Consider the following 27,610-nt stretch of genomic DNA (forward strand, 5'->3'; position numbering starts at 1 on the left):
TTAACTAAAATGAGATGCAAATACACAATCTCACATGCATGATACATGGGCAAAAATGTTTTCGCACACAAGAAGCACACACGCAGACACACACACACAGCGCAGCTGCAGGCTACATCAGACTTAAAGTGAAATCAGACACATTAAGATAATGAGATAACTCAAGATTTCAAAACAGGAAGTCATTCGTGAAAGCCTTCGAAGGTGCCACCGCATTGTTTATTACAGCTGAAGCTGTAGTTACAGCATAGCCGGAGGGCCTGCACATATCACCACTGCGCCTATGCTGTGATGTGTGTCTCCTCAAAAAAATCAAAGTAGTTTTTGGGTCTACAACAGCTTTTGTTTTCTGAAAAAGCTTCCCGTGCTTGTGGAGATTGCTGTGCATGTTTTGATAGTTAAGATTGAACAAATAAGTTAAATTCTCCATCGCTGCCAGGAAGAGTCAATAAAATGTAATGGAAATCTAACTGACATGCCTTTACTGTAGTGTCGCAGTAGGTGAAATCAGATGCTGGGCTGTACCATATATAAAAAAGCTGCAGGTCATGCAATTAAACCTCGGCATCGAAAAAATCTGTGATATGATATGAAACAATGATATGTCAGATCTTATATAAAAGGGAAAAAAACACATTTACAGACTGGAAATCTAAAGGGTTTCCTCTCAAACCGAAAACAGCTGCTTTTTAAGGTGAAGCCAGCTCATTTGGGAGACGGTGAAATTCCAACCGGGCAACGTAACTGCATACATTGCTGCTGCGATGGCTTATAAACCGTATCTTACCTACTCTGTGCAAATATTTTCTACTTAATGGATAGTGCTTTCAGCAAAGCAATATACAGTAGTTACAGTTATTGACCTCTATGTTTTATTGAACTCCGTATTTATTAAACTCTTGGGGGTGATAACACTGAGCTCTTTCCCGCTGAGTCACACCGACTCTCGCTTCTTACATAATGTTTTTCCATTATAAGCTCACGACAACGACATGAGGTGCACATATGTAATAAAGTGTCCACCAAATAGGCAAGACATAAAATTGCTGTTAGACTTTTTTATGTTTGCTTTGAGGCAAATTACATGTTGGACTCGTTCCTATTTGAAGATTTCAGCTACATTACCATCTGTTGCTGTAATTAATTATCCATAAAATCAACTTGACATGCGTTTTAATTACATATGCATATTTTCATAAAAAATATATACCAATCCTCTCTACGGACTATTAATAAGAATATCGCACCATGCCAGAGGGGTAAAAAACTCAAACTTGAAATGTGGTGGTGACATTTTAAATTTAACATTAATTTCGCAAATGCTGACTAATTGAGTGTTGAAGGGCAGGTATTTATATTATTTTAATCTTTTTCTCGTTTTCTTGCTTTTTCTCAGTGTGTCTCTTAGAAGCTGTTTGAGGCCGAAGGTGTGACGTGATTCCTTCCTGCACTCTCGTCACAGCTTCGACAAACAAAGGTGAATTTTAATGTCAGGCCGAGAGAAAAGCAGCCATAGTGGTGTTGCTTGAACACAAACATTATATTGTGTACTACTTGTACTTTTCCTGCTGTTTGAGGGACCCTACAAATGTAGGAAACATACAAATTTAAAAGCCGGCTGAGCAGTGAGTTCACACCCAGGGCAGACATACTGCTAGTGACACACTTAACAGCTACTCGTCCCGCAGCCATGTAGGTAACATAAAGAAATGATGAGGACAGTCTAACATCAGGATTTGCTGTGCTGCTCTTCCTTACATTATATGTACACATCATCCACAGTGGATTTTAATTCAAACAATAAAGATGTGGCTAAAGTGCAGACTGTCATCTTTAAGAGAGGAAACAAATGCTGTGTTTCCTCCCTTGAGATCCTTTGCCAGGCTTTAACTGTAACATCCCATTTGTTTTAGGTTGACAAACTCACACTTAAAATCAATCCTTTGATTTTTCTGAAAATCGACAGTGCCCCTTATAATCCCGTGTGCCTTATGTATGAATTCTGGTTGTGTTTACTGACCTCGAAATGATTTTATGTACACGGCGCTCAAAAATCTGTCAAATGTTTCAGTACGACTTTGCTAAGCTACGAACCCGCAATGCTTGATGGATTGTCGGAGCATTACGGCTATCATAGGCAGGAGCCTCACGGAGTGATACGTACTGTGCTTCAACATAATATTACCGTATTGTGTGTGTATATAACCTCTTTTTAACCCTCCTGTTATGTTGCGGGTCAGATTCACCCAGAACAGAAGAGATGTCATATGTCATCTGCATCACTACAGAAAAAAAAAAAAAAATCTAAATTATAAAACAAAACTGTAAAATAATCAATGCCAGTGTTTCTGACACTTTTGGATGAGTAAACATGCCCCAGGTCAAATTGACCCAGGAACATAATTAGTGTTCCTGGAAACCAACATAACAGGAGGGTTAAGTTTTGTGGATAGTCTACATGGTTAGGGTTATGGTTTTCACTGGAAATGCCTTTTGGTTAAACTGTCAGCAAGGAATTTGCATTTGCACAGTTACATTTTTATATAACTTTAATGCAAATAAAAAACAGCTGCTTGTTTAAGTGAAAATACATTGATGGGTTTTTTTTGCACTAATAAAGTTGTGGAGTTGTAAAGTATTTTGTCTAGTGTCAATTATATCGTCAGTTATATCGTTATCGCAAATTTTCAAATGTATATCGTGATAAATATTTTTGGTCATATCGCCCTGCTCTAGTGCAGTGTTCAATACTGTTGACCATAATATTCTAGTAGCGCGGTTAGAGCACGCTGTAGGTATTTCAGGTACTGCGCTGCAGTGGTTTGTATCATATCTATCTAATAGACTCCAATTTGTGCATGTAAATGGAGAGTCCTCTTCACGCACTAAGGTCAATTATGGAGTTCCACAGGGTTCAGTCCTAGGACTAATTCTGTTTACATTATACATGCTTCCCTTAGGCAGTATCATTAGAAGACATAGTATACATTTTCACTGCTATGCAGATGACACCCAGGTCTATCTAGCCATGAAGCCAGGTAACACACACCAATTAGTTAAACTGCAGGAATGTCTTAAAGACATAAAGACCTGGACGGCCACTAACCTTCTGCTTCCTAATTCAGATAAAACTGAGGTTATTGTACTTGGCCCTGAAAAGCTTAGAAATATGGTGTCTAACCAGATTCTTACTCTGGATGGCATTACCTCGGCCTCCAGTAACGCTGTGAGGAACCTTGGAGTCATTTTTGACCAGGATATGTCCTTCAATGCACATATTAAACAAATATGTAAGACTGCGTTCTTCCATTTGCGCAACATCTCTAAAATCAGAAATATCCTGTCTCAGAGTGATGCTGAAAAAGTAGTTCATGCATTTATTACTTCCAGGCTGGACTAGTGTAATTCATTATTATCAAGATGTCGTAAAAATCACTGAAAAGCCTTCAGCTAATCCAAAATGCTGCAGCAAGAGTACTGACAGGGACTAGAAAGAGAGAGCATATTTCTCCTGTTTTGGCTTCCCTTCATTGGCTTCCTGTTAAATCCAGAGTTGAATTCAAAATCCTGCTCCTCACATACAAGGTCTTAAATAATCAGGCCCCATCTTATCTTAATGACCTTGTAGTACCATATCACCCTATTAGAGCAGTTCGCTCTCGCTCTGCAGGCCTACTTGTTGTTCCTAGAGTATTTAAAAGTAGAATGGGAGGGAGAGCCTTCAGTTTTCAGGCCCCTCTTCTGTGGAACCAGCTTCCAGTTTGGATTCGGGAGACAGACACTATCTCTACTTTTAAGATTAGGCTTAAAACTTTCCTTTTTGCTAAAGCATATAATTAGGGCTGGACCAGGTGACCCTGAATCCTCCCTTAGTTGTGCTGCAATAGACGTAGGCTGCCGGGGATTCCCATGATGCATTGAGTTTTTCCTTTGCAGTCACCTTTCTCACTCACTATGTGTTAATAGACCTCTCTGCATTGAATCATACTGTTATTAATCTCTGTCTCTCTTCTACAGCATGTCTTTATCTTGTGTTCCTTCTCTCACCCCAACCGGTCGCAGCAGATCGCCGCCCCTCCCTGAGCCTGGTTCTGCCGGAGGTTTCTTCCTGTTAAAAGGGAGTTTTTCCTTCCCACTGTCGCCAAAGTGCTTGCTCATAGGGGGTCATATGATTGTTGGGTTTTTCTCTGTATCTATTATTGTACGATCTACTGTGCAATATAAAGTGCCTTGAGGCAACTGTTATTGCGATTTGGCGCTATATAAATAAAATTGAATTGAACTGAATTGAACTAGCCATGAAACTCCTTGTCAATTAGCCGATTACATTTGCACATCTGAAAATAAATAGTGTCTTTAAAAATGGCAATGCACTGTTTTTTATTGCAATGCCAACTCCTGTGGATGAAAGTCGAAATGGTGCACTTCAATCACATCTTGATTTAAAATCCACTTTGGTGGTGTACAGAGGCAGAAGTATTTATGGACCTCACTGTAAAAGTGAGAAAGTCACCACAGAGCAGCTGTCACAGACTTTCTCATAAAAATCCGAGTTTTGAACATGATTTTTACAGAGAAAAACAGCAGTATAAAAAGATTTTTACAGAACTCCAGAGAGAGCTTATACAAAAAAATCTTTAAGGATGAAAACGTTAAAACATTTGATTAAATGAAGTGTTAAATGAAAAAAAACAAACAAAGATTCTCTGGGTCAAAACTTTAGTCCATGTGAAGTTTTTTAATGCAACCTTATAAATATTTAAGAGAGTAGTCTGAAAAACCTTCGAACAGATGTTTCCAGAGTTGAAAGAGGACACAATGAATTTTAGCTTCCTCATGTCTAGACAAAACAGGTCACTGAAAATGGCCCACATTGCAGTAAACCAAGACCAAAAAGAGAGCAGAATTATTATGCATACATGAAAATGCTGTCTAATCTATCTATCTATCTATCTATCTATCTATCTATCTATCTATCTATCTATCTATCTATCTATCTATCTATCTATCTATCTATCTATCGAAGAAATGCAATGCAAATGTGCATTTTCACACGATCGAGTTATCAAACTTTTTCAAAAGATTTATCTAATTTTTCATTTCCGTTTCTGGTTCAAATGCAACTCTTGTACTCAATGAAAGATATCATGCTGCTCACAGCCTGGGGGCTTTCAGACACTGCACAGAGCTGAATGTTTATCTTAATTCGGCTTTCAGTGTCCTACAGACAGGTGGCCTCTTTATGCATTCTACTTTATCGCCAATGCATCTAAAATAAACTCTATTATTTAACATGTCTCTTCTCATATGTCCAACTCAACTCCACAAACATCTTCAATAGAGAGCGACGCTTGGGGCCCTGACCTGATCTGTACCTACATCCAGCCACAACACTGCACTGGAACACATGTACACAGACTCAGAAAAGGAAGGATGGCATAACAGTCAAGTATATGCTATCAAGTGCGGCTCATCTATCATTAAGCAAAATCATAAAATCTTCAGGAGGCTGGAGAGAGGTTGGAGAAGGTACAATGCTGACAGAGTGTGGGAGGATGTGAGAAACAGACGGTAGGATCGGGAGGATGGGGAGAAGCAGAAGCAACTGAGTACGACTGAGCGGAGGGCCAAGTGAGAAACAGGAAGAGACAAGACGGGAGGTTCGAAACTGGATCTAGAATAATGAAGCTGTGCAGAGGATGATAAAACTGTCACATGAGATGAACTGGAGATGTGAAAGACACAGAGGGTGATTCCCTGTTCAGAGCAGTGTGGCCCTGCTTCCCTCTGGATCATCCTCCTAAGTCACACAGTCATTATGCTTGTCACACACCTGGATGTTCAGCAAAGACCAACAGCACCTTCCACACTCGCCTGCCTGTATGCATCTGCCTCCCTCTTCCTTCCCTCTATACTCCGATATTAAGTATCGGTATCGGTCCAATACTGACGTAAATTACTGGATCAGATATATGGAGAGAAATAAAAAATATAATCCGATCCATTAAATATCAAAAAAGCACCTCACAAAACTTGCAACATGGCGTAACTCGGCTCATAACCGTAGCGCGTCGGAGCAGTGTGCATCACGTGATAGAGCGGCTGTGTGTGTTTGTAGCCTCGCTACCAAACCGGCATTTCATCTCCGAGAAAGTTATCCCAGAGAGAAGTAAAGCAAGTGTGTAAGTTCATCTCTGAATGTTTGTAAAGCATTCCTGCGTTAAGCTTAACAAACGATATATAGAGCGACCGCCTCTTCTCTCTCTCTCTCCCTCCCTCTCCTGCTGCTACTTCAATCATGAAACTGCTTAATGATCAGCTGATCGGCTTTTCTGTTGCGAGTCCGTTTGCTTTTGGCCCACTTTGCACCAGAAAGAAGAAACCAGCGGCTGAACAACAGCAGCACGTTTAAGCTTGTTAAGCTGTTGTTAGAATTTATTTAATATTACTTTCTACACCAGGATCTTTTTCTATGTAGCTGACGGCTGGTAACTGTGCAGGGGCGGATCTACCAAAGTTTAGCCAGGGGGGCCGATAGGGCATTAACAGGGAAAAGGGGGGCACAAAGACATACTTTTCTTTCTTATTCTCATTTAAAATGTCTAGTTAATAATAAATAATTATCTGAATCTTACACCCAAAGTTTTAATCTGATGTAAAATGTAAATAAGTCCATTACTGTATATAGTAACTATTAAGTCTAATATACCCTAGTAAGCTATAGTACTTTTTCCTTTGGGAAGATACCATCTGTGCAGTCTGCAATTCTGTTGAAGAAAGATGTTGAATCTATTTAATTATTCTTGAAATTTTTTTTATTTCTGTGCATTTTTTTTTCACACTGCATCAAATTAAAGTTGATTACGTCGATTAAGCATCATGAGATGGTGGTGGTGGGGGGGGGGGTGGTTCCCTATTTTTTTTATTTTTGCTGGGAGTCAAGGAATGGCCAAAAACCAACTAAAATGACCTTTAGATAACAAAGCAGGATGGGCATGTACTAAAAATGGACAACAGCTGATTTTTTAAAAGGAAAACATTGAATTTGTTATGTTATGAAAAAAAATTGTAATCCAGTGATTTCCTTTAAAATGCATCTGTTGTCCTTGTTATTTCTCGCTCAGAGAAAGAAAAAATAGTTCATTACAAGCAATACTGAACTATCCTTACTGACTAGAGCCAAAGAGGTTAGTCAATGAAATTATTAATCTGCTGACAGAAAATCTTTGACAGTAAATTTTGATCAGTAGGTAAGATTCTAGCTATTTTTTCAGGTAATAGTACTCACTATTTGCAGATTTCACTATCTAAAATCTGCACCCCCACCCCCAACATAACATATGTGTATATACAATGTATGTTCCTCATTTCTTATAATTTTTGTGATTATTTATTTAACCTTAAGGAAATAGAAAGCAAGCAGAAGGGAGAACTAAAGTTGCAACAGATGCAAGCAAGGGACAATACTAGAAAAGGGCAGAGAGAAGCAGTGAAATTCTGACAAGGACGGGGTGATAAGGTGACAAAGAGACAAATACAAACCAGATCATTTGTTATACAGAGAGAAGGTGACACAAAAACACAGAGAGATATGGATAACTTTAAAGTAAACAAAGATAAGAAATGGGTTTGTTTCTCAGTCGTGAGCAATTGTAAATGTTACTTAGAAGGTGTTTTTCATCTGTAATAGCTCAGTTAACTCTTAGCTTGTCGTGGTGAATGAATTGCTGTGCTACAGTCACTATTCAAACAGAGAGAGATGCGAACAGGACAAAAGAGATGCATGAAGGGGGGGAAAGAGAGGACAAAGTGGGGGAAATGCCAGCAGATCAAAATTAGGAATTACAGTTACTCGAGCAGCCAATTGCTCAAAGTGACGCTCATTAGCATATTAATCATTAGCATGGAGCGGCTGTCATGATGCACGAGGCTCAGAGCCACGGCCACAGTTACAGAGGTTTCTGTTCATGTTCGCCGCCACAGCCAAATATACAGCCTCTCTCCTGCTTCTAATGCCATGGCGCAGAAAAAGCACAACACTATTTAAGGCAAACACATTCAATTTAAGGCTGCAGATATTTCAGAAGAAACCCTGACTGTCTATACAGCTGTAAATCTTCTACACAGCTACAAGATGTTGTTCTGAAACAGTTTGACTGTAAAGAAAGACTTGCTTCAACCCTCCGTTATAAGGCAGAGGACCAAACCTTGAGAAGTTTTCCCATCAGTCACAGTGGATCTGCAACTCTCATCTGCAGTGTGAGAAACTGAAAGCTGTATGTCAAGTCTCTAGTATTAATTAAGTTGATGCTGATTTAACTCTGCAATGACAAGCGAACCATATTTAATACACGAGTCTTTGTGAGTTTTTGACACTGAGTTTTCATCAATGTGACACCCCCATCTCCCCACCTCAACCCCACAAAACTAAAATAAACTGAACATATTTAAGCAATAAATTGCAAAAAGTAAAACGTTGCATGCAGAAAATATTATACAAATTAAAACTTACATATATACAAATTAATATCTAAAATCTGTTTTACTTGTGAGAAGCTTCATTAAACACTCACAGGAATTTTCTGGCAGCTTTTTCAAAGTTCAGGCTTTAAAGAGTTAAATCACATTAATTTGAATTTTCATGCAGAAACACTGTTTGTTTGTTTTTTTTCATTCACTGGTCAGTATTGGGGCCATTTTGCTTTCACAACATGTATTTTCTCAGAGGAGTGAAAAGAAAACATTCAACTTGCACATGAGAATATTATTTCAGTACACTCTGTTCATCCAAATGAGCACATACTTTGTTTGCATATCAAAATTTTGCATTTCAGATAACATTTAATTTATTTTTGAATAAAGATGTGCAAGATTTAGTAATATATCTTTTTTTTCTTTAAAGACCACCATATCAAAATGAGGTTTTTTTCTTCATCCTGTGCACCAAAAACGTTCGATTCATTTGAAGGTTAGGACACACAATAAATGAAAAATCTTGTTTTCTATGCAGGGCATTAAAAAAGCTGTGCTGATCCTTCCAATAATGAATTATTCATACAGTGAGAAGGCCCAGCAGAATTTCCACAACCTTCTTACTTCCTAAAAAAAAACGGATGTTACACTCAGCCAGTTTGTCCAGTCATCCTCCAAAACAAGACCTTACAAATTGTACCAACTGCCTCTAAAACACTTAAATATGTAGGATATAACAAAGATACAGTTGATGTATCTGGTTAGATTTTCTTTACTATACTTGAAAAGAAAAGAAATCACGAATCTGCAAAGTGATTATGCAACTATTTTTATTCCAAAAGTTTATTTCTAGAATAAATGATGCCACCTACTCACCAGGGGAAAAAACCCAACATCTCAGTTTCCATTTCACAGTGATTTCCTAGATGCCTATTAAAGATCTACAATATATTCTTGCTGGGGTCGCTGGGGACTTAAAGCAAATGTCATGGTCATTAAAATGTGAATAATAAGTATTGGAACTTACCAGTTTACGTTGGCACCAGGTGCAGACGCCACACAGAGCTACCAGCCAAATGGCACATACTATGAATGCAACAGACACCAGGAATACACTGAGAGACACTGAGCCTGAGGGAGAGAGACAGACACACACAGAGGGTGTTAGTGCATTTATTGTAACAATTAGCCTTTTGAAGCTCCTGAGGTTTAAAGTCTAAGATGACTTGTTGAAGGACAAAAAAAGACAGAGCTCAACATTTTGGGGAAATGCTTGAGATAATCAGGAGTGATGCTTAGTAATGTGCTTTCCTTCCTTATTTCCTTCCTTCCTTTCACCATTCATCCTTGTCATTTGGCAACTGTCATCAGTAAGACAGAGAGAAATGTAACAGGAACGAGGGGGGCACAAAGGCAGTGAAAAGGCATCATCCCCATGTTCCCTGCATGTATCAATGGGCGATGCGCACATGTCAGGAAGAGATAATATCACGAGGCCAGAAGCTGTGCAATTACCAGCTTCCTTTTGCTCTCTTCTATCTCGTAAATCCTTCAGCAACTTTGTTCCCGTCTTGACAGATGAAAACTTCTTCCACAGCCTTCCATTCTTCATCTCTATTTCTTTCAGTTTCTGCCTATCAACATACAGCTCATCCCGCTGTCTGCCAAGCAATTCGTAATCCACTGGCACAAAGCAAAAGCAATGTTGGCAAACAATGAACTCATAACTGTTGCATCCTTTTTGTCTCTGCTACGCAGATGATCATTTTCTGAGTTCCCCTCCATCTGAAAAATTCATCTGACTGCTGAATTTTCCCTTGATCCCTTGACTTCATTTTTTATCCCTGCCTGTGCACCGACAGCAAATTTGTTGAGGCCAATAAATATTGGAAGAGGATCAGCTAAGTCAACTTAATCATTCTTATCCACCCTCTTGCCCATGCTCGCACTCTTTCCATCCACTTTCTTCTTCTCGTATTATGCACCTCATATATGTTAGTTTGGTTATTCAAATGTCAGCTTGTTTTACCCTCCATCCCCAATAAAATTAAAGTCTGTTCAACTCTTTGATAGCGTATCTGATTTTTGATTGTGGTGGCAATTACTCGAAGATGGCAGGGTTGAATTTTTTGCTCTGAGCCTTTCACTCTGGCAGCAGAGGGTGTGTTGTAGTAAAGTGTTTTGGTGCTTAACAGATAAGTAGGCTCAATCCTACAAGTGTTTCCATGCCCATTTAGAACAACACAACTAAAGCGGCTACAGTGCTCTTCAGCTGAGTAAAACACAACCAGCTGGGAAACAGAATAATCCTTTCATATCTTTCAGAATGAAAAGACAATGTGTGCGAACACATAAGAGCGATATTTGATGGGGTGTAATCAAAAAGACAAATTTATGATTGCATGATGAGAAACTTTAACCGGCTCACCACATAGAACATCAAGATAGCACCAAAGTTAAGCCAGTGCATGATCCGTGATGATATATGTGCAAGAAAACTTTATTCTTCACTCACTAATTATCTCTCTATATAGTTTCTAGTCAGGTTCACCTTTAATGCCCAAGATAATTGAAAGTTCAAGATACTTTAAAGATGCATACAAAGATATAAACGAGTGTATGCAAGCTATTACTGTATTGCTGCTTTCTTTAGTCTTTGTTATGGAAACAATGTTGTCATGGTGCACTGTTTTCGAGTGCTTGACTCACTTTTTACTTTAGAGAGAACATTTAAGAGCTGCATGAGAAGCTCTTAACCTCCTAGGACCTGGCGTCCACATATGTGGACATCGCATTTTGGGATGTCTAGACCAAAATAATACATTTTGCTCTACAAAATGAGCAAAACTGGGCCTGATATCCAGATACGAAGACATTATACTGCCACTGTTCTATTGACATTTAAAACAAATGTCCTCATATGTGGATCTCATTTCTCTCAGAAACAAAAATCAGGTAAAAAAAATCTGGAAATTCTTTGTTTTTACATTCATCAGGTCCCAATATGCCCAAATATCAAAGAGAAATTAAAAATGCATGCCATGGAAGAGTCCAGGTCTTAGGAGATTAAAGGTTACAACTTTTGGATCAGAATCCAAAATGTCAAGTCAAGTTTCTGAAACTGAGGAAAAAGAAGCTGAGAAAAAAAATGCCTTCGCAAGGAGGCAGTAAAGCCTATATGTTATACTGACATTGTTTTTTTTTAATCAATGTCAAGTGTGTTTTTTAACCTGTTATATACATAATTAGTTAAAAAGCATATCTTTAGATATCATAATATCCTCTTAATAATACTTTCTTCATGTAAATATTACGAATAGAGACAAACAAACACAATGCAATATGAAAGTCCCTTCTTATATTTCAAACTATGTGCAAAATGCTATAGCCAGCCATGGCCAAATTATCAGTGGACCAGCTGATTTATATAGCGCCAAATCACAACAAAAGTCGCCTCAAGGCACTTTATGTTGTACAGTAGATACAGAGAAAAGCCCAACAATCATATGACCCCCTATGAGCAAGCACTTTGGCGACAGTGGGAAGGAAAAACTCCCTATTAACAGGAAGAAACCTCCAGCAGAACCAGGCTCAGGGAGGGGCGGCCATCTGCTGCGACCGGTTGGGGTGGGAGAAGGAAAACAGGATAAAGACATGCTGTAGAAGAGAGCCAGAGATTAATAACAGATATGATTCAATGCAGAGAGGTCTATTAACACATAGTGAGTGAGAAAGGTGACTGGAAAGGAAAAACTCAATGCATCATGGGAATCCCCGGCAGCCTACGTCTATTGCAGCATAACTAAGGCCTAACTATATGCTTTAGCAAAAAGGAAAGTTTTAAGCCTAATCTTGAAAGTAGAGATAGTATCTGTCTCCCAAATCCAAACTGGAAGCTGGTTCCATAGAAGAGGGGCCTGAAAACTGAAGGCTCTGCCTCCCATTCTACTTTTAAATACTCTAGGAACAACAAGTACAGTGGGGCAAAAAAGTATTTAGTCAGCCACCGATTGTGCAAGTTCCCCCACTTAAAATGATGACAGAGGTCAGTAATTTGCACCAGAGGTACACTTCAACTGTGAGAGACAGAATGTGAAAAAAAATCCATGAATCCACATGGTAGGATTTGTAAAGAATTTATTCGTAAATTAGGGTGGAAAATAAGTATTTGGTCACCTCAAACAAGGAAAATCTCTGGCTCTCACAGACCTGTAACGTCTTCTGTAAGAAGCTTTTCTGTCCCCCACTCGTTACCTGTATGAATGGCACCTGTTTGAACTCATCATCTGTATAAAAGACACCTGTCCACAGCCTCAAACAGTCAGACTCCAAACTCCGCCATGGCCAAGACCAAAGAGCTTTCGAAGGACACCAGGAAAAGTATTGTAGACCTGCACCAGACTGGGAAGAGTGAATCTACAATAGGCAAGCAGCTTGGTGTGAAAAAATCAACTGTGGGAGCAATCATCAGAAAATGGAAGACATACAAGACCACTGATAATCTCCCTCGATCTGGGGCTCCACGCAAGATCTCATCCCGTGGGGTCAAAATGATCATGAGAACGGTGAGCAAAGATCCCAGAACCACACGGGGGGACCTGGTGAATGACCTGCAGAGAGCTGGGACCAAAGTAACAAAGGTCACCATCAGTAACACACTACAACGGCAGGGAATCAAATCCCGCAGTGCCAGACGTGTACCGCTGCTGAAGCCAGTGCATGTCCAGGCCCGTCTGAAGTTTGCCAGAGAGCACATGGATGATACAGCAGAGGATTGGGAGAATGTCATGTGGTCAGATGAAACCAAAGTAGAACTTTTTGGTATAAACTCAACTCGTGGTGTTTGGAGGAAGAAGAATACTGAGTTGCATCCCAAGAACACCATACCTACTGTGAAGCATGGGGGTGGAAACATCATGCTATGGGGCTGTTTTTCTGCCAAGGGGACAGGACGACTGATCCGTGTTAAGGACAGAATGAATGGGGCCATGTATCGTGAGATTTTGAGCCAAAACCTCCTTCCATCAGTGAGAACTTTGAAGATGAAACGAGGCTGGGTCTTCCAACATGACAATGATCCAAAACACACCGCCCGGGCAACAAAGGAGTGGCTCCGTAAGAAGCATTTGAAAGTCCTGGAGTGGCCTAGCCAGTCTCCAGACCTCAACCCCATAGAAAATCTGTGGCGGGAGTTGAAAGTCCGTGTTGCTCGGCGACAGCCCCAAAACATCACTGCTCTCGAGAAGATCTGCATGGAGGAATGGGCCAAAATACCAGCTACTGTGTGTGCAAACCTGGTAAAGACCTATAGTAAACGTTTGACCTCTGTTATTGCCAACAAAGGTTATGTTACAAAGTATTGAGTTGTATTTTTGTTATTGACCAAATACTTATTTTCCACCCTGATTTACGAATAAATTCTTTACAAATCCTACCATGTGGATTCATGGATTTTTTTTTCACATTCTGTCTCTCGCAGTTGAAGTGTACCTCTGGTGCAAATTACTGACCTCTGTCATCGTTTTAGGTGGGGGAACTTGCACAATCGGTGGCTGACTAAATACTTTTTTGCCCCACTGTAGGCCTGCAGTGCGAGAGCGAAGTGCTCTAATAGGGTGGCATAGACTTGTGGCATATTATAAGTACTGACCTATACTCAGTGCTACCAGTTCTCAAACAGCACTGAATCACTGACTTCATGCAGCATCACACTGTTTCTGTGACATTCCTTCTCTTCATTATTTCATTCATGCCTGATTTTGCCTTTCATGTGTCATTTTGTGCTCACCTGGTTTCCCACATCTATCCAGTGACCCATTCCCAATTCCTTTAACTCCCTCAGTGTTTATACTGGTTTCATTCATTTAAACCAGACTGTCTATCCAGCTGTATTTCCCCTGGAGCTTTCCAGTCATTTGTGTGCTCAGTCTGCCCAGTTTTAATTCCCTATCTGTTTATGGACTTTGCCTTTTGCCTGTCCCTGTGATCCTGCTGCCAAACCCATCCACCCATTTTACCCTTCTCCTGTCCCCCCGGTTTGCTTGTTTTGTGCTGCTGTGACAGAAACATGTGTTATCTCATAAATGCGCCATCCTGTGAGCTCTGGTTATCTTTTCTGGAATAGTTACAACTCAACGGTACTATATTTCAGCACCACAGAGAGCTCCCTCCACCTGCAGGCTAAAGCAAGATCTGTGTACCTGATGATCTAATGAAGGATCAAATGGAGTTCAGCAGCACAGTTTATTGTCCTGTGCCTTCATTCAGTTTGACATTTATTTTTAAATATATGAAATAAATGTCAAGTCAACTGCAAGACTTTCTAAACACTGAACCGCTAAATATCCGCAACACAGAGAGGAGGAGCTGTGTGTTTGCAGCTCGCTTCCTGTTGCCAAAAAAGGCCATGAATCATAGAAAACATCCCAGAAACCGGAGTTAGGATCTCTGGCTCGTGGTTACAGATGTGGGTTTGCTGACACATTGTGTTACACCTCTGACAGCAAAGGGTTTTTTTCATGAACCTTTTTTCATTTTTTGTTTGTTTTTTTTTTGTCACTGACTTTAAAAAAAAAAGTCAAGTTGAGAAAAAATTCTCAACTTTATGTTAGAAGAAAACAGTAAAGTTGTAAAGCAGCAAGTTAACTTCATGAACCTAATGGAGGCAGTCTGTGCACTTAAGGCCACATTAAGCAAAGGGGCCAGAGGATTAAATTGATGGAACAAAGAAATGATGAACTGCAACAACTTTCCAGTTCTGATGACCTCACCATGACTGGGCTGGATACTTAACATCGCAGCTCGGCCTAACAAATACGTACCTGTTACACCCTTATCCATGCAAGGATAAAAAAAAATCAAGCCCGGTGATAAGTTTGCAAATCAAAAGTCTAACCCTGAAGTGTTGAGACTAAAAATCTTAAGCGAACTGTAGGGTTTATGTCAAAGTGCACCTGACAAAGAAAAATACTGAAATTTCCAGAAACTGGCTTCAAAGTATTAGTGGAGTCTTCACTAAACCAGCAGCTTACAGTTAAAAACCAGATTAGAAATAAAAACAAAACAGATGTATATGTGTATTTCAAACCTCTGCCTACTAATAAGTTTACATATACAGATTAATGGTAACATTTACCTTATGCATCATGGAAAAACTGTACAGGCTATGCTGATGTAACAATATCAAGTCAGGTCTTGGAGGGTTCAATAAATGTGAATTGCCTCCAGATGAAGCCCCCGCTGCGCTGTGTTTAGTATCACTCTCGGCACCACCTATGGCTCCAAATATAAACAAGACACTGTTACTATAACTCAAATCTCCCTCTCTCTCTGTCTTGTTCCCTCTGTGTAGTATACAACTGGAGCAGCCATAGTCGGAGATCCTTGTGATAACAATAACTGCAGTAAATGTAACACAGAGACTGATATTTAATTAGAAGTGATTTGCCATTCTTCAACATATTTTATTGTTGTCAGCATTTTTCAACTTGCAGTGTCCTGTCAACACAACATTATTTTCAATTATGGTAAGAAGACAAATGATTGAAACTGCCCATCTGAAAAGAAGTCTCTCTAAACATGCCTTAGTCTCCCTTCTCCCCACATGCAGCTCCAACAGATTGTAAGCCATTATTTAGTTTTCTTGTATTAATGTAGACTGCATCCTTGTGTTGCATTAATTTTTAATGATATTTGGTAGAAAGCTTGTTAAACTAGCTGGGGGGTGGGGGGGTCACTGGACTCCTATTGCCTTCCTGATATAAGCCCAGCTTGTATCAGGAAGGAAATCCGACATAAAATCAAATGTGGATCATCAAGAATGCAAGAGAAGAGAGTGCAGGCAGGTTGAAGTGGAGCGGGTGGAGAAGAGTGTCAAGGGTGATTTGTGACAGAAGGATCGCAGCAAGAGTGAAAGGAAAGGTATACAAGATGCTAGTGAGACCTGCTGTGATGTATGGTTTGGAGATGGTGGCGCTGACAAAAACACAGAAAGCAGAACTGGGGGTGGCAGTGCTTAAGATTTTCATTGGGATTCAGTTCAATTCACTTCAATTCAATTCAGTTTTATTTATATGGCCCCAAATCACAACAGCAGTTGCTTCAAGGCACTTTATATTGCAAGGTAAAGACCCTGCAATAATAGAGAGTGTCTCAGTGTCGAGACAGCATTAGAAAGAAGTACATCAGAGGGACAGCTCAAGTTGAGCAATTTGGAGCCAAAGTAGTAAGGAGGACATGCAGTACTAGTGTAACAGAGGAGGATGCCTCTGAGACAGCTGACCCACTGTGAGAACCCCTCCCCTAAAGGGAGCAGTCAAAAAAGTAGAAGAATAAGACTTTTGACTCACAAACATTTTCACGCGTTGTCGTTATTTTCAGTTCACAGCTTAAAAAATATTACTTTAATGACTTTCAGCTGGCATAATTACTAATCAAGTCAACTGATTAATAATTAATTAGCCGTGATATTATGACAGGTGAAGTGAATAACACTGATTATCTCTTCATCATGGCACCTGTCGGTGGGTGGGCTGTACTTCATGTGTTAGAAGCAGGAAAAATAGGCAAACATAAGGTTTTGAGCAAGTTTGACAAGCGTCAAACTGTGATGGCTGGACGGCTGGTTCAGAGCATCTCCAAAACTGCAGTTCTTGTGGGGTGTTCCCAGCTATTATGAAAAGTAGACCAAGGAAGGGACAGTGGTGAACCAGCAACAGGGTCACAGGTGGCCAAGGTTCACGGGCTGGCCCCGTGTGGTCTGTATGTTCTGCTGGGAAACCATGCATCCTGGCGTCCATGTTGATCTTTGACATATATCATCTACCTGCACTGTCCCTGTCATAGAAACGATCTTCCCTGATGGATGTGGCCTTTTTCAACAGGATAATGAGCCTACCTCAAAGCAAATATGACTCAGGAATGGTTTGAGGAGCACAACAGCGAGTTTGAAGTGTTGAGACATGTGGGACTTGTGGGATGTGCTGGACAAACAAAGTCTAATCCATAAAAGCCCCAGTTCACAACTTATAGGACTTAAAGGATCTGTTGTTGTGGCATCTTGGTGCCAGATACCTCAGCACAGCTTCAGGAATCTAGTGGAGTCCATATCCAGACAGGTCAGACTTTTTGTTGGCATTGAAGGGGGACCAACAGAATATTAAGCAGGTGGTCATAATGTAACGAAGTGAGTAGGAAGAGTAGCAGCTGATGCACAAAATCAATATTTCTCATTAAAATGACTTTCTGTAATGTAAAATTAAGTTGTTCTGTCACAAACTACAGAAAATGATCGCTACATCCTGCAGCTATATCTGTATGGTTCAGTCTCACCACTCTCCTTAACTCTGCTTCCAGCAAACTTCTACAAAACAGCTAAAATAAATCAATGTGTGCTACCTGTCATGCAGTAAAAAGTAGGGCAAAGTTAGCTAAACTAGCTACTGCTTAAATTTAAAAGTCAACAACCATGAGAGAGAATTTTCCAGGAGGACACAACAGAGCTACAAATGAAAGCCATAAATTTGATTAATCCAAGAGAAGCATCAGTCAACTTCACAACATTTTAAAATGCTCTAAAACACACTGCAATTTGAATCATGCAATGAAATGTAAAACAAAAGTTCAATTCAATTCAAGGTGCTCTACATTGTAAGCTAAAGACCAACTATAACTTACAGAAAACTCACAAATAAAAAACAATTGACAATTGATTTAACAGGAAGAAACCTCTGGCAGAACCACGATCAGGGAGGGTAAGGCATCTGCTGTGACTGGTTGGCGGTGGGAGGGAGAGCGACGAGACAAAAAAAATACACTGTGGAATAATAACTAATGATTAAATGCAGAGTGGTTCATAAAAACGCACGGAGTGAAAAACGGAGAGGGAAAAAGAAATACTAAGTGCATCATGGGAAGCCTAGGTCCATTCCAGCGTAACTATGTGAGGATTCAGTGTCACCCTAACTATATGCTTTTAAAAAAGACGTTTTAGGCCTAATCTTACAAGCAGAGAGTTTCAGTCACCTGAATCCAAACCGGGAGCTGGGGGGCCCACTCTACTTTGAAAAATCCCAGGAACCACAAGTAGGCCAGGAATCTGCGAGCGAAGTGCTCCACTGGAATAAGATGCACATGATGATTCAATACCTTGTATGTGAGCAGAAGGATTTTAAATTTGATTCTGGATTTAACAGTGAGCCAGTAAAGACACGCTAATATGGGAGAAATATATTCTCTCTTTCTAGTCCTCTGCATCATTCTGGATCAACCGAAGGCTTCTCAGGGAGTTTTTAGGACATTCTGATAATAACGAATTACGGTAGCCCAACCTAGAAGTAATACATGCATGAACTAGTTTTTCTGCGTCACTCTGAAACAGGAGGTTTTAATTTTAGAGATATTGCTCAAAAGAAAGCAATCCTACATACTTTTTAATATGCACACTGATGTACATATCCTGGTCCAAAACGACTCCGAGATTCCTCACAGTGTTACTGGAGGTTCAGCTATACACTTTCTAAAAACCTCTAAAGCTCAATTTGGGATTTTCTGTAGAGAAAAGGATTTTCACACTACCGCAAAAGTTAGAAATAGCACAAGGCAAGTGTAGACTGTCACGGTTTGCCGGGGCAAGCCGTGTGGAGTTGGAGAAAGGACCCAAAAGGCGGCAGCTCTGGTGCAGGTGAGTATGTATTTACAGGAGTGGGTACAAACAGCAATGGTGGGTGAACATGAAACCGGAAACCTAAACTGGGGAAACTAACAACACAAACCAAAAACGAAGATGCAGGGAGGTCCGAGGAAATACATACGGGGAGACGAGGGGAAACAACACAGACGAACCAGCAACTACCATGACAGAAGACACAACTTAAATACACTCAGAGAACACAGGGAGATTACACACAGGTAGGGAACACAGCTGGGAGTGATTAACGTGACGAGACTAGGGAGGCAAACTGAAAACACTCACATAAGACGCAGACCTTCACAATAAAACAGGAAACACATACACGCAATGACATAACACACCAATTTAACACAGACTGGGGGACACAGAACATAGGAACATGAACCATGAAACAGAAGAGTACAAACACCCAAGGTAACCAAAACCACAGAATACTAATAAACTAAACATAAACACGGAGTCGCAGACTCCGGACCATGACATAGACACACTCACTACAGTAGTGCTTGTGATTGTGAAGGTGTCTAAATCACCTTCACAACATATTTCCAATAAGTTTCTGCCATTAAAAATGTAGAGAACGGTAGAAAGTTCATTATCAATCAATGTGCTTGTATGCTATGCAACTATATATGTCTATATCATCTCATCCCATCGCATAAGATCTTCTGAACTACAGTAAATGACCTAAGGCACAATATAAAAAATGGATAGGAACACCTGGTTCTTTACGTAAAAATGTAGTGAAGCATCTCTGTTAGTGACTTTATATAAAAAGTGCTGGTGTCATGCAGAACTTTTGTTGATGTGTTTAACCTGAGCTTCAGTGTGCTTTAGATGTGCTGGTAGGCATACTTCAGGCGGGGCCAAGCTATCTGTTCCTCCCTTCAAAAATGTTATACTAAGCTAAGCTAATAAGATCCTTACTTCTGTTTTGAATAGAGAATTTAAAAAGGACCTAACTGTTGAGGTATTAATGATTCTAAGGGTAGACAAATTTATAAAAGCTTGTCTAAACTGTAGTTATTCTTTAAGGTTGTTTTTAAGATGCCTCAGCTTCTCTCTGTCTCTTGAACACTCCTCCACACTCTCCATCCTAATTCAGTCCATGCTCTCCTCACTTGTGGGCACAAATATCTTTTTCTGTCAAATGTGCCCCTTACTGTCTCTGCATTTCCCTTTTTTTTTCTCCACCTGCTGTGCTTATCTGTTGGCGCTCTGTTCATTCAGCCCCTGGTGTTAGCGCCTGACACAACACAGAGAATAAGCACTATTAGTCACCGGAGACCTCCCAAAGGGCCATCTTTTGCTGTAGGTCGGCACAACACGGAGAGGGCCACCACTAAGGGAGGTGACCCTTGACTGGCACAACAAACGCTCTGCCAGAAGAGTGGCGACCAGTGGGAGGAAGATGGGCATGCAATTATACAGAAAAGCAAAGGGAAATGAAAGAGAAGAGTAGGTCTCTGCTTAAAAGTCTGCGACTGTATCAAAGATCAGATCTGGAGATTCTATTTTTCTATTTACTTATTCATTTTTTTTTTTTAAACTGCTTGTTGTATAAACTGAGATGCTAAGAATAAAGAGCTGTGGTTTGGCGTTATATAGAACATTGTGTATGACCAGTTTAGGGTGTATGTAATGTTTTACAAAGTAACACAGTAAGAAAATAACCAGTTACTGTAATCACATTACATTTTCTGGAAACACAGTGACAAACACTTCACTGTGCTAAATCCAGCGATCGATCGATTACACTTGTAAATATGTCAGTACTTGTACTACAAACGTTCTCCAATCATCTGTTCAGTGCATCAAACGTGCATTTTTCTTCATTCACCTGATCTTGTGTCACTGTGTGGGACTGTACCCTAAGGTTTATGTTGTTAACGGGTTATAATGTGACAGTGCAAATCAGACGTAACTTTATGGACTGACATACAAGTAATATAATGAGCAGTGTAACAAATTACTTTCTCAAGCCAGTGATTAAGTAATGTACTGCATTACTTTTTTAACAAAATTTTTTTTGGGGCCTTTTCACACAGATACACAGAAGAATAACAGGAAATAAGAAGGAGGGAGACATGCGGCAATGGATGGATAAATGGCTAGATGGATGGAGGGGTGGATGGATGGAGGGATGGATGGATTCCAACACTGTTTCCAGCTCATGATTAGTGATGAGTGATAGAGATGAAGAAGAGAGAAGAAGCTGCCAGTGAGAGCAAAGATGTGTGCGAGCACCTGACTCCTGACGTGGCAGATTTCCATTTCAGTGAACCTTTCTATCATAAGTGTACGGGTTAATTTCTCATTAGGCTTTTTCACTGAATAATGGAAAATATTGTCATCTCTGTAATTACTACTGTTAATAGCTTGCTGAGTCACATACTGCAACTATGGAAAGTGACTGCTTTGTCTGATTACCTTTTTCTTCCAAACTAGTTCAATTTGACCTTGTAGATAATTTCTATGGTTTTTACTACCAGTTACTAAATTAACCTCAGAAGCCTTTGTGTAGGCTGGGGGTGGGATGTCTTTTCCCTGGATTGTCTCATAGTATAGCCCGAAGCATCACATTTTTACAAGCAAAAAAGAGGAATCCCATTCTCTTCAGGTAATTAAATGACATGCTTGTGTCAAAAAGTTTTTAATAGAGTTCAAATGTGAATGTTTAAAAGATTGAGCTAAAACGAGTATCGCTGACCTAATGGTTTTGGAAAATTAAGTACGTTTCACTTATACTTTGGTTTGACAATAGAAGGTGATTTAATGGTTAACTCATACACTGAATACATAACATATGCATGACAAATGAACGCTTTATCACCTCATGGAGGGCCTCCAACACATGATAGATAGACTGCATGACCAGTACAATTGGTCCAATTATTCCTGTGTGACATTTTGCTTCGCTTATTTTCTTTTGAATGTTGGCACTGGACCTCAAATTTTACAGCCACACATTGAAAAACATGATAGCTGAATAAATTGGATGAACCTGAAAGAACTGAGACTCCTTTGTTATACAGGTGAAATTGCTCAGCGTTTGTGGGGGTGGAGAAGTGAAGCTACAAAACATTCTGATAATGATCACTTAAATTTGGGTCTTTGGCCACTTTAAAGCAAACTCTGGTGCAGCTCATTTGTCATGTGTGGGACAGCCACTTATTTGTGATAGTAAATACACGATTTTAACAGTTCTAAAACCTAACCTATTATCAAATCACTCTGAGGAGCATAAACCTAAAAGAGCCTGTAACTTAAAAACATGGCTATCAGCGGTTTTTCTGATATAATTTAGTATTCATGGAAACACATTTGCATGCCAACACCAGTGCAGAACTTTGTCATAAATTACAGGCTGTAAAAGTGCCTATGAACCAAAAAATCACATACTCATGTTAGCACTGACTTATATGCAATGTCATCTTTGGAATACAGGAAGTTTCTTTTCTTTGACATGTCATTACATGTTTCATATGTCTCATAATCACTTTGTCATAAATGGATGCGTGGCAGGAAAGATATGAACTCAATATGCAGGACTCATGGGATGCTGTTTTAAATAAATAGATTTAATGCTGAAGTTTTCCAAAAATACAAAAAAGCCAGGAATGCACCTGGAATCTAGGGAAAAGTCACAGCGCAAGGAAGCACACAACCAAGACAGGAAAAGGAGCTATAGAAAATACAACGCAGAGGAGCACACAGCATTGAGTAAAGACACAAATAAAAAATTGCAATGAAAGACTCAAACATTATATACACACGGTAATGCTGGGATAAATCATGGATAATGAGACAAAGGAAGTTAAACTCAATCAAAGGCACAAGCAAACAAAACTACAAAAAACCCAGCAAGTAACAAAGAAATCTAACACAAAGATGAATAGCGGAGAGAAGACACATGGAAGGCAGGGCTAAACTGAAACTCCAGGAATCAAACCAAACAATCACTACAACCCAGAATAAAAAAAATGCAAGATCTATAACTAAAGTTGAAGACATAATAAGCAAAGAAGAGACCCATAACTCACACTATAACTAAAACAGAGAATAAGTAAAAATTAGGAATTTACAGTTCAAACACAAACTCTGACTCACAGATCCTGGAAAAAAAGAATAATTGTTTTTTGAACTTTTTATGGGATGTGAAAAGTGACTTTAAGCCACGGGCTGTAAGAAAGTTCAGAATACTAATAGTTACAGAAATTATATTTCAATCTAGCAGCAAAAAGCACCAAATCCATCCAATTAATGCCCTCTAGCAATTGTACCAATAATGGAGCAAAGGAGGAAGTTGCATAACATAATTACTGAGGAGGTCAAGATTTGGTAAACTGGTAGCAAAGTGCCCAGTCCATTTAAAATCCATGCCCCCAAGTTTATCCTTTCCTGTTATCAATGATTTCTTTTTTGCTCTTGACAATTGCAATTTGCTAAACAATGACATCAAACTCATGGCAGTGGAGCTTTTGCACACAGTCAAGCTTTTTTCTTCTCAGCTTTCACTCTGTGTTTAGAGTCCACTTCCCTCCCCGGAGAAAACTGATGGGGAATCAAAGGGTAATCGATACAAAATCTGACCTTTAAGCAGAATCAATAATGTCACCAGAACCCTTAAAATCTTTCATCTCTAGTCGGGATGGATGGATGCGCTTGCAAAATTTGCAATTAGCAAAGCAGTCGTTTTATCCCACCCCAACCCGAAGTAATCATCTTTATGCTTAAGCTTAACAAAGCTCACCAGAGGGTTGTTACACACACAAAACTATTTTCAATAAAAATGAGCAACAAGTCAATTAATATGACTTTTGTCATAAAATGAAGGAGTGTAGACAGCATAAAGAAGACAGCACTGTGAGTTGGGTTTGAATGTGTCGTGGAGGCACGCTTCAGATTAACAGCGCAACCTGGTTAGAGACTCTTCATTGTGTGGTTTTATTTGAAAAAGGGTTTCTGCAGTCAGCTATTTTTCATGATTCGTAATGAGACTTGAGTGACACAAATTCCACTTCCATTCACATTGTTCACTGTAAATCAAGTTTTCCATTCCACCTGCTATTTGTTCCCCTCACTTTCCGAAACCATGCATTTCCTAATGGATGCCAGCAGACTTCATCATGCTCCTGCCAAACTATCACTGCGACTCTGTAACCCTGCTACTCATTCAACTGAAACATCAAAAGCATTCGCTCGGTTGCCTCTTTCTTTTCCTAGCCAAGCCCCACAGGGGGACGGGCATGCACAACATTGGCGACTTTCCAGTTTAAGCAGTATTTTTTCATTTCAGTACACAATTAACCTGTGTGTCCATCAGAGACATATATAACTACTGCTACGTACAAGCAAAGAGGGAAACCTTGGACAAAAACACTCAGAGATATATTTTTTCAAAACTGCTACAGTGACTAAACACAGGAAGGCGTGCTATGTTTCAGCACATGTGATGTGCAGCAAACAAGCTGTTCTTTGCTGTCTCAGAGGGCCGTAACACAACAGACCCATGACTGGCTCATAACCTAATATACTTGACTGGCAGGTGTGTTTATCCAGGCAAAACATCTTAACAGTCTGCAGGCAGAGCCATCAAAGTGTGTTTCTGTAGGATCTGTGATGTGTTGCTCGTAATGAGGAGGATCCAGAAGTTTACTGCGTGCGACAAGACAGGCTATGGGTGAATGGGCACAACTGAAGAGTCATTATGACTAACAGAAATGCTCAAGAGTCAGGGAGAGTGATGGGATCGTAGAGAGAGGTTAAAAACTCTCACAAAGTCTTGGAGGACTGTTTGAAAGTAGAAGAGAAAATCCTGCCTAGAGGAGAATGAGAAGAGATACACAGATACGTGTTCTCCAATTAAACTCCGGTATCACAGATTCATTATCATTTAACCACAGATTACGCTTTACTCAACATAAATCAAAACGTCATTATACCGTCATTCCCTGTCCTGATCTTCTGTGTAGCTTAATGAATGTTAATCTTATTTATTTAAGTTTATAATTCATAATACTGTAATGTATCTGACACTTATGAATATAGATGTGGCATTATATATTTTTCCTGATGATATTAGAACTAGAAAAGAGTCATGCTGCCCCAAGACTATTATAAACACATCAGTGAGCCACCAGGTTATGATATATAGACTGCCGTAGGCATTATTGTTTTAGCTGACATGTTACTGTGCAACATTTTTAGGAACTTCCAGTGCCCAGATCCTCATCCATCAAGCAGTATCGCCAGGGAGGTGTCCGGTCGTTCCCAAACTCAATCTATGGCATCATAATGACATCAAGCAAAGCCAGAAAGAAATATGTGCAACAACAAGAGACCTGCAACAGATGGATCAGCTCTGATCTTAACATAATCAAGTCATTCTGATTACAGTACATGAACCAACAAAAATAACTGCACAACATAAATTTACCGAAGAACTGTGACAAGTCCTCGGAGACGCCGAGTTTAGAGCAAGCTATCGCACCTGTCAAGTACCCTCAAAAACTGCACCTGTGCGCGGAGCTGGGAGAACTGGTTCTGTTTTAAAGGCAAAAGGCACACACTATGCAGACCTGTACTGTGTTGCTCTCTGTACTGAGAGGCACAAAATGTGCATCTCAAAATATATGTATACATTTATTGGTGTTGTTAAAAACTACAGTACACGGCCATTTGTGGACATTCTGGAGGAACATACACTCACAACCTTTTTGTCTTCAGAACGGTCTTAACTCTTCGTGGTTTACTGTAGATTCAACAAGATGCTGGAAAGATTCCTCAGAGAGTTTAGTCCATATTAACATATTATGAACATGATAGCATCACAGAGTTGCTACAGAACATCCTGTTCTGGTGACTGTGGAGGCTATCTGAGTACAGTGAACTAATAATTTTGAAATGATTTGGGCTTTGTGACGGGGTGCATTAACTAGTGGGAGCAGCCTTCAGAAAACCGGTTTACTTTGTTCATGAAGAGATGGACAAAACTCAGGGAGGAGGTTTATATAATACTCAGTAGGTACTAAGAGACCAAAAGTGTGCTGAGGAAATATTTCCCATGCCATTACAAGCTGAACTGTATGGATCAGTGCTTTAATGGTGTTTATGCCAAATTCTGACCCTATCTGATTGTATATTTGCACATCTGTGCACCTATAATACCTGTAATATTCTTTTAGAAACATTGGAATTAATGCTTGTGTCTGTTTATATTTATGTTATATTTATATCTATATTTACCTAGTTATATCTCTATTTCTACACTTAATTTTACATGATCCTGTAGGATTAAAAAATTTTCTCTGATTCTGACTAATCAGTCGAGACAATATCCTTCCAATCTTTTGTTCAATTTTGGCGAGGCCGTGTGAACTGTAGCCTCAGTTTCCTGTTCTTAGCTGACAGGAGTGGCACCCAGTGCATTCTTGTGGTGCTGTAGGTCATCTACTTCAACGTTCAACACATGCATTCAGAAATGTTCTGCATACTTTGGTTGTAATGGGTGGGTTTTTTGTGTGTTTATTTTTCTTTTGTGAGTTATTGTTGCCTTCCAATCATCTTGAAGCAGTCTGGCATTTTCATCAGCACCCACTCAGTGGATTTTTCTTTTCTTTTCTGGACCTTGAGATGGTTGAGATGAAATTCTCAGTAAATCTGCAGTTTTTGAAATATTCAGAATAGCCTATCTGGCACCAACAACATTAGAAGATTTAAAGTCACTTAAATCACCTTTCTTGCCATTTCTGGTGATCACCTAACCATGTTTCCAACTTACTGCCGTGTGATTGGCTGATTAGATATTTGCGTTATATAAGCAGTTGAACAGGTGTGCCTGATAAAGTTGTCAGCGAGTGTACCTTCAGTAGGAATATGTTGGATTAAAGAATAGTCTGTAAAACTGAAACAGACATGATAAAGTGAATTTGATGAAAACTAACAAAGCTGGTAGGAAAAATGAAGAATTCACCACGAACGAAGCTCCAGGTTGATCACACCAAAGCGAAAAAAGAAGGACAAATGATAACATAATTTTCTGAAAAGCAAGGCCAAAAATGCACAAAGCCAGTCCACTAAAGCACAAGAATGGCTGGTATTTGTACTGAAGGGTCTAATGATTGAAGTGGAAGTAGATGAGCAGAAGGACAAGTGATGCAACTGGCAGGAAAGAGGAGCAGGTGGGAGTGGCTGAAATTATATGAAAGTAACAGGCAGCCAGGATAAGTAACATAACTTTAAATCAGCAGGATAAGGAAGATGGAACGTGTTAATAGCCTGGCTAGTGAACTGGTATCTCTGCTTCTTTTTATTTCCTGTTTTCAACTTGAAGAGTGGTACCAAATACTCCAAATTCCAGCTGTATAGGTGGCATTGGTACTGTGAAGACAACTAGATATAATAATATTAGCAATATTAAATCACAAATCACAAATTCAGCTACTA

The 27,610-nt window shown here is 39.6% G+C and overlaps 1 protein-coding gene across 3 annotated transcripts in view; it reads right to left on the bottom strand.

Moving 5' to 3' along the window:
- The window catches only part of syt7b (synaptotagmin VIIb), a 124,680-nt gene that overhangs the window by 59,703 nt on the left and 37,367 nt on the right, over positions 1-27,610 (bottom strand). For all 3 annotated transcript variants that reach the window (XM_076883274.1, XM_076883273.1, XM_076883271.1), the window contains exon 2: positions 9,500-9,603. In XM_076883274.1, the coding sequence (XP_076739389.1) occupies positions 9,500-9,603 (104 nt within the window). The remainder of the gene's footprint in view (positions 1-9,499; positions 9,604-27,610) is intronic.

The sequence above is a fragment of the Maylandia zebra genome, linkage group LG1 (assembly GCF_041146795.1).
Source record: "Maylandia zebra isolate NMK-2024a linkage group LG1, Mzebra_GT3a, whole genome shotgun sequence".
NCBI lineage: Eukaryota > Metazoa > Chordata > Actinopteri > Cichliformes > Cichlidae > Maylandia > Maylandia zebra.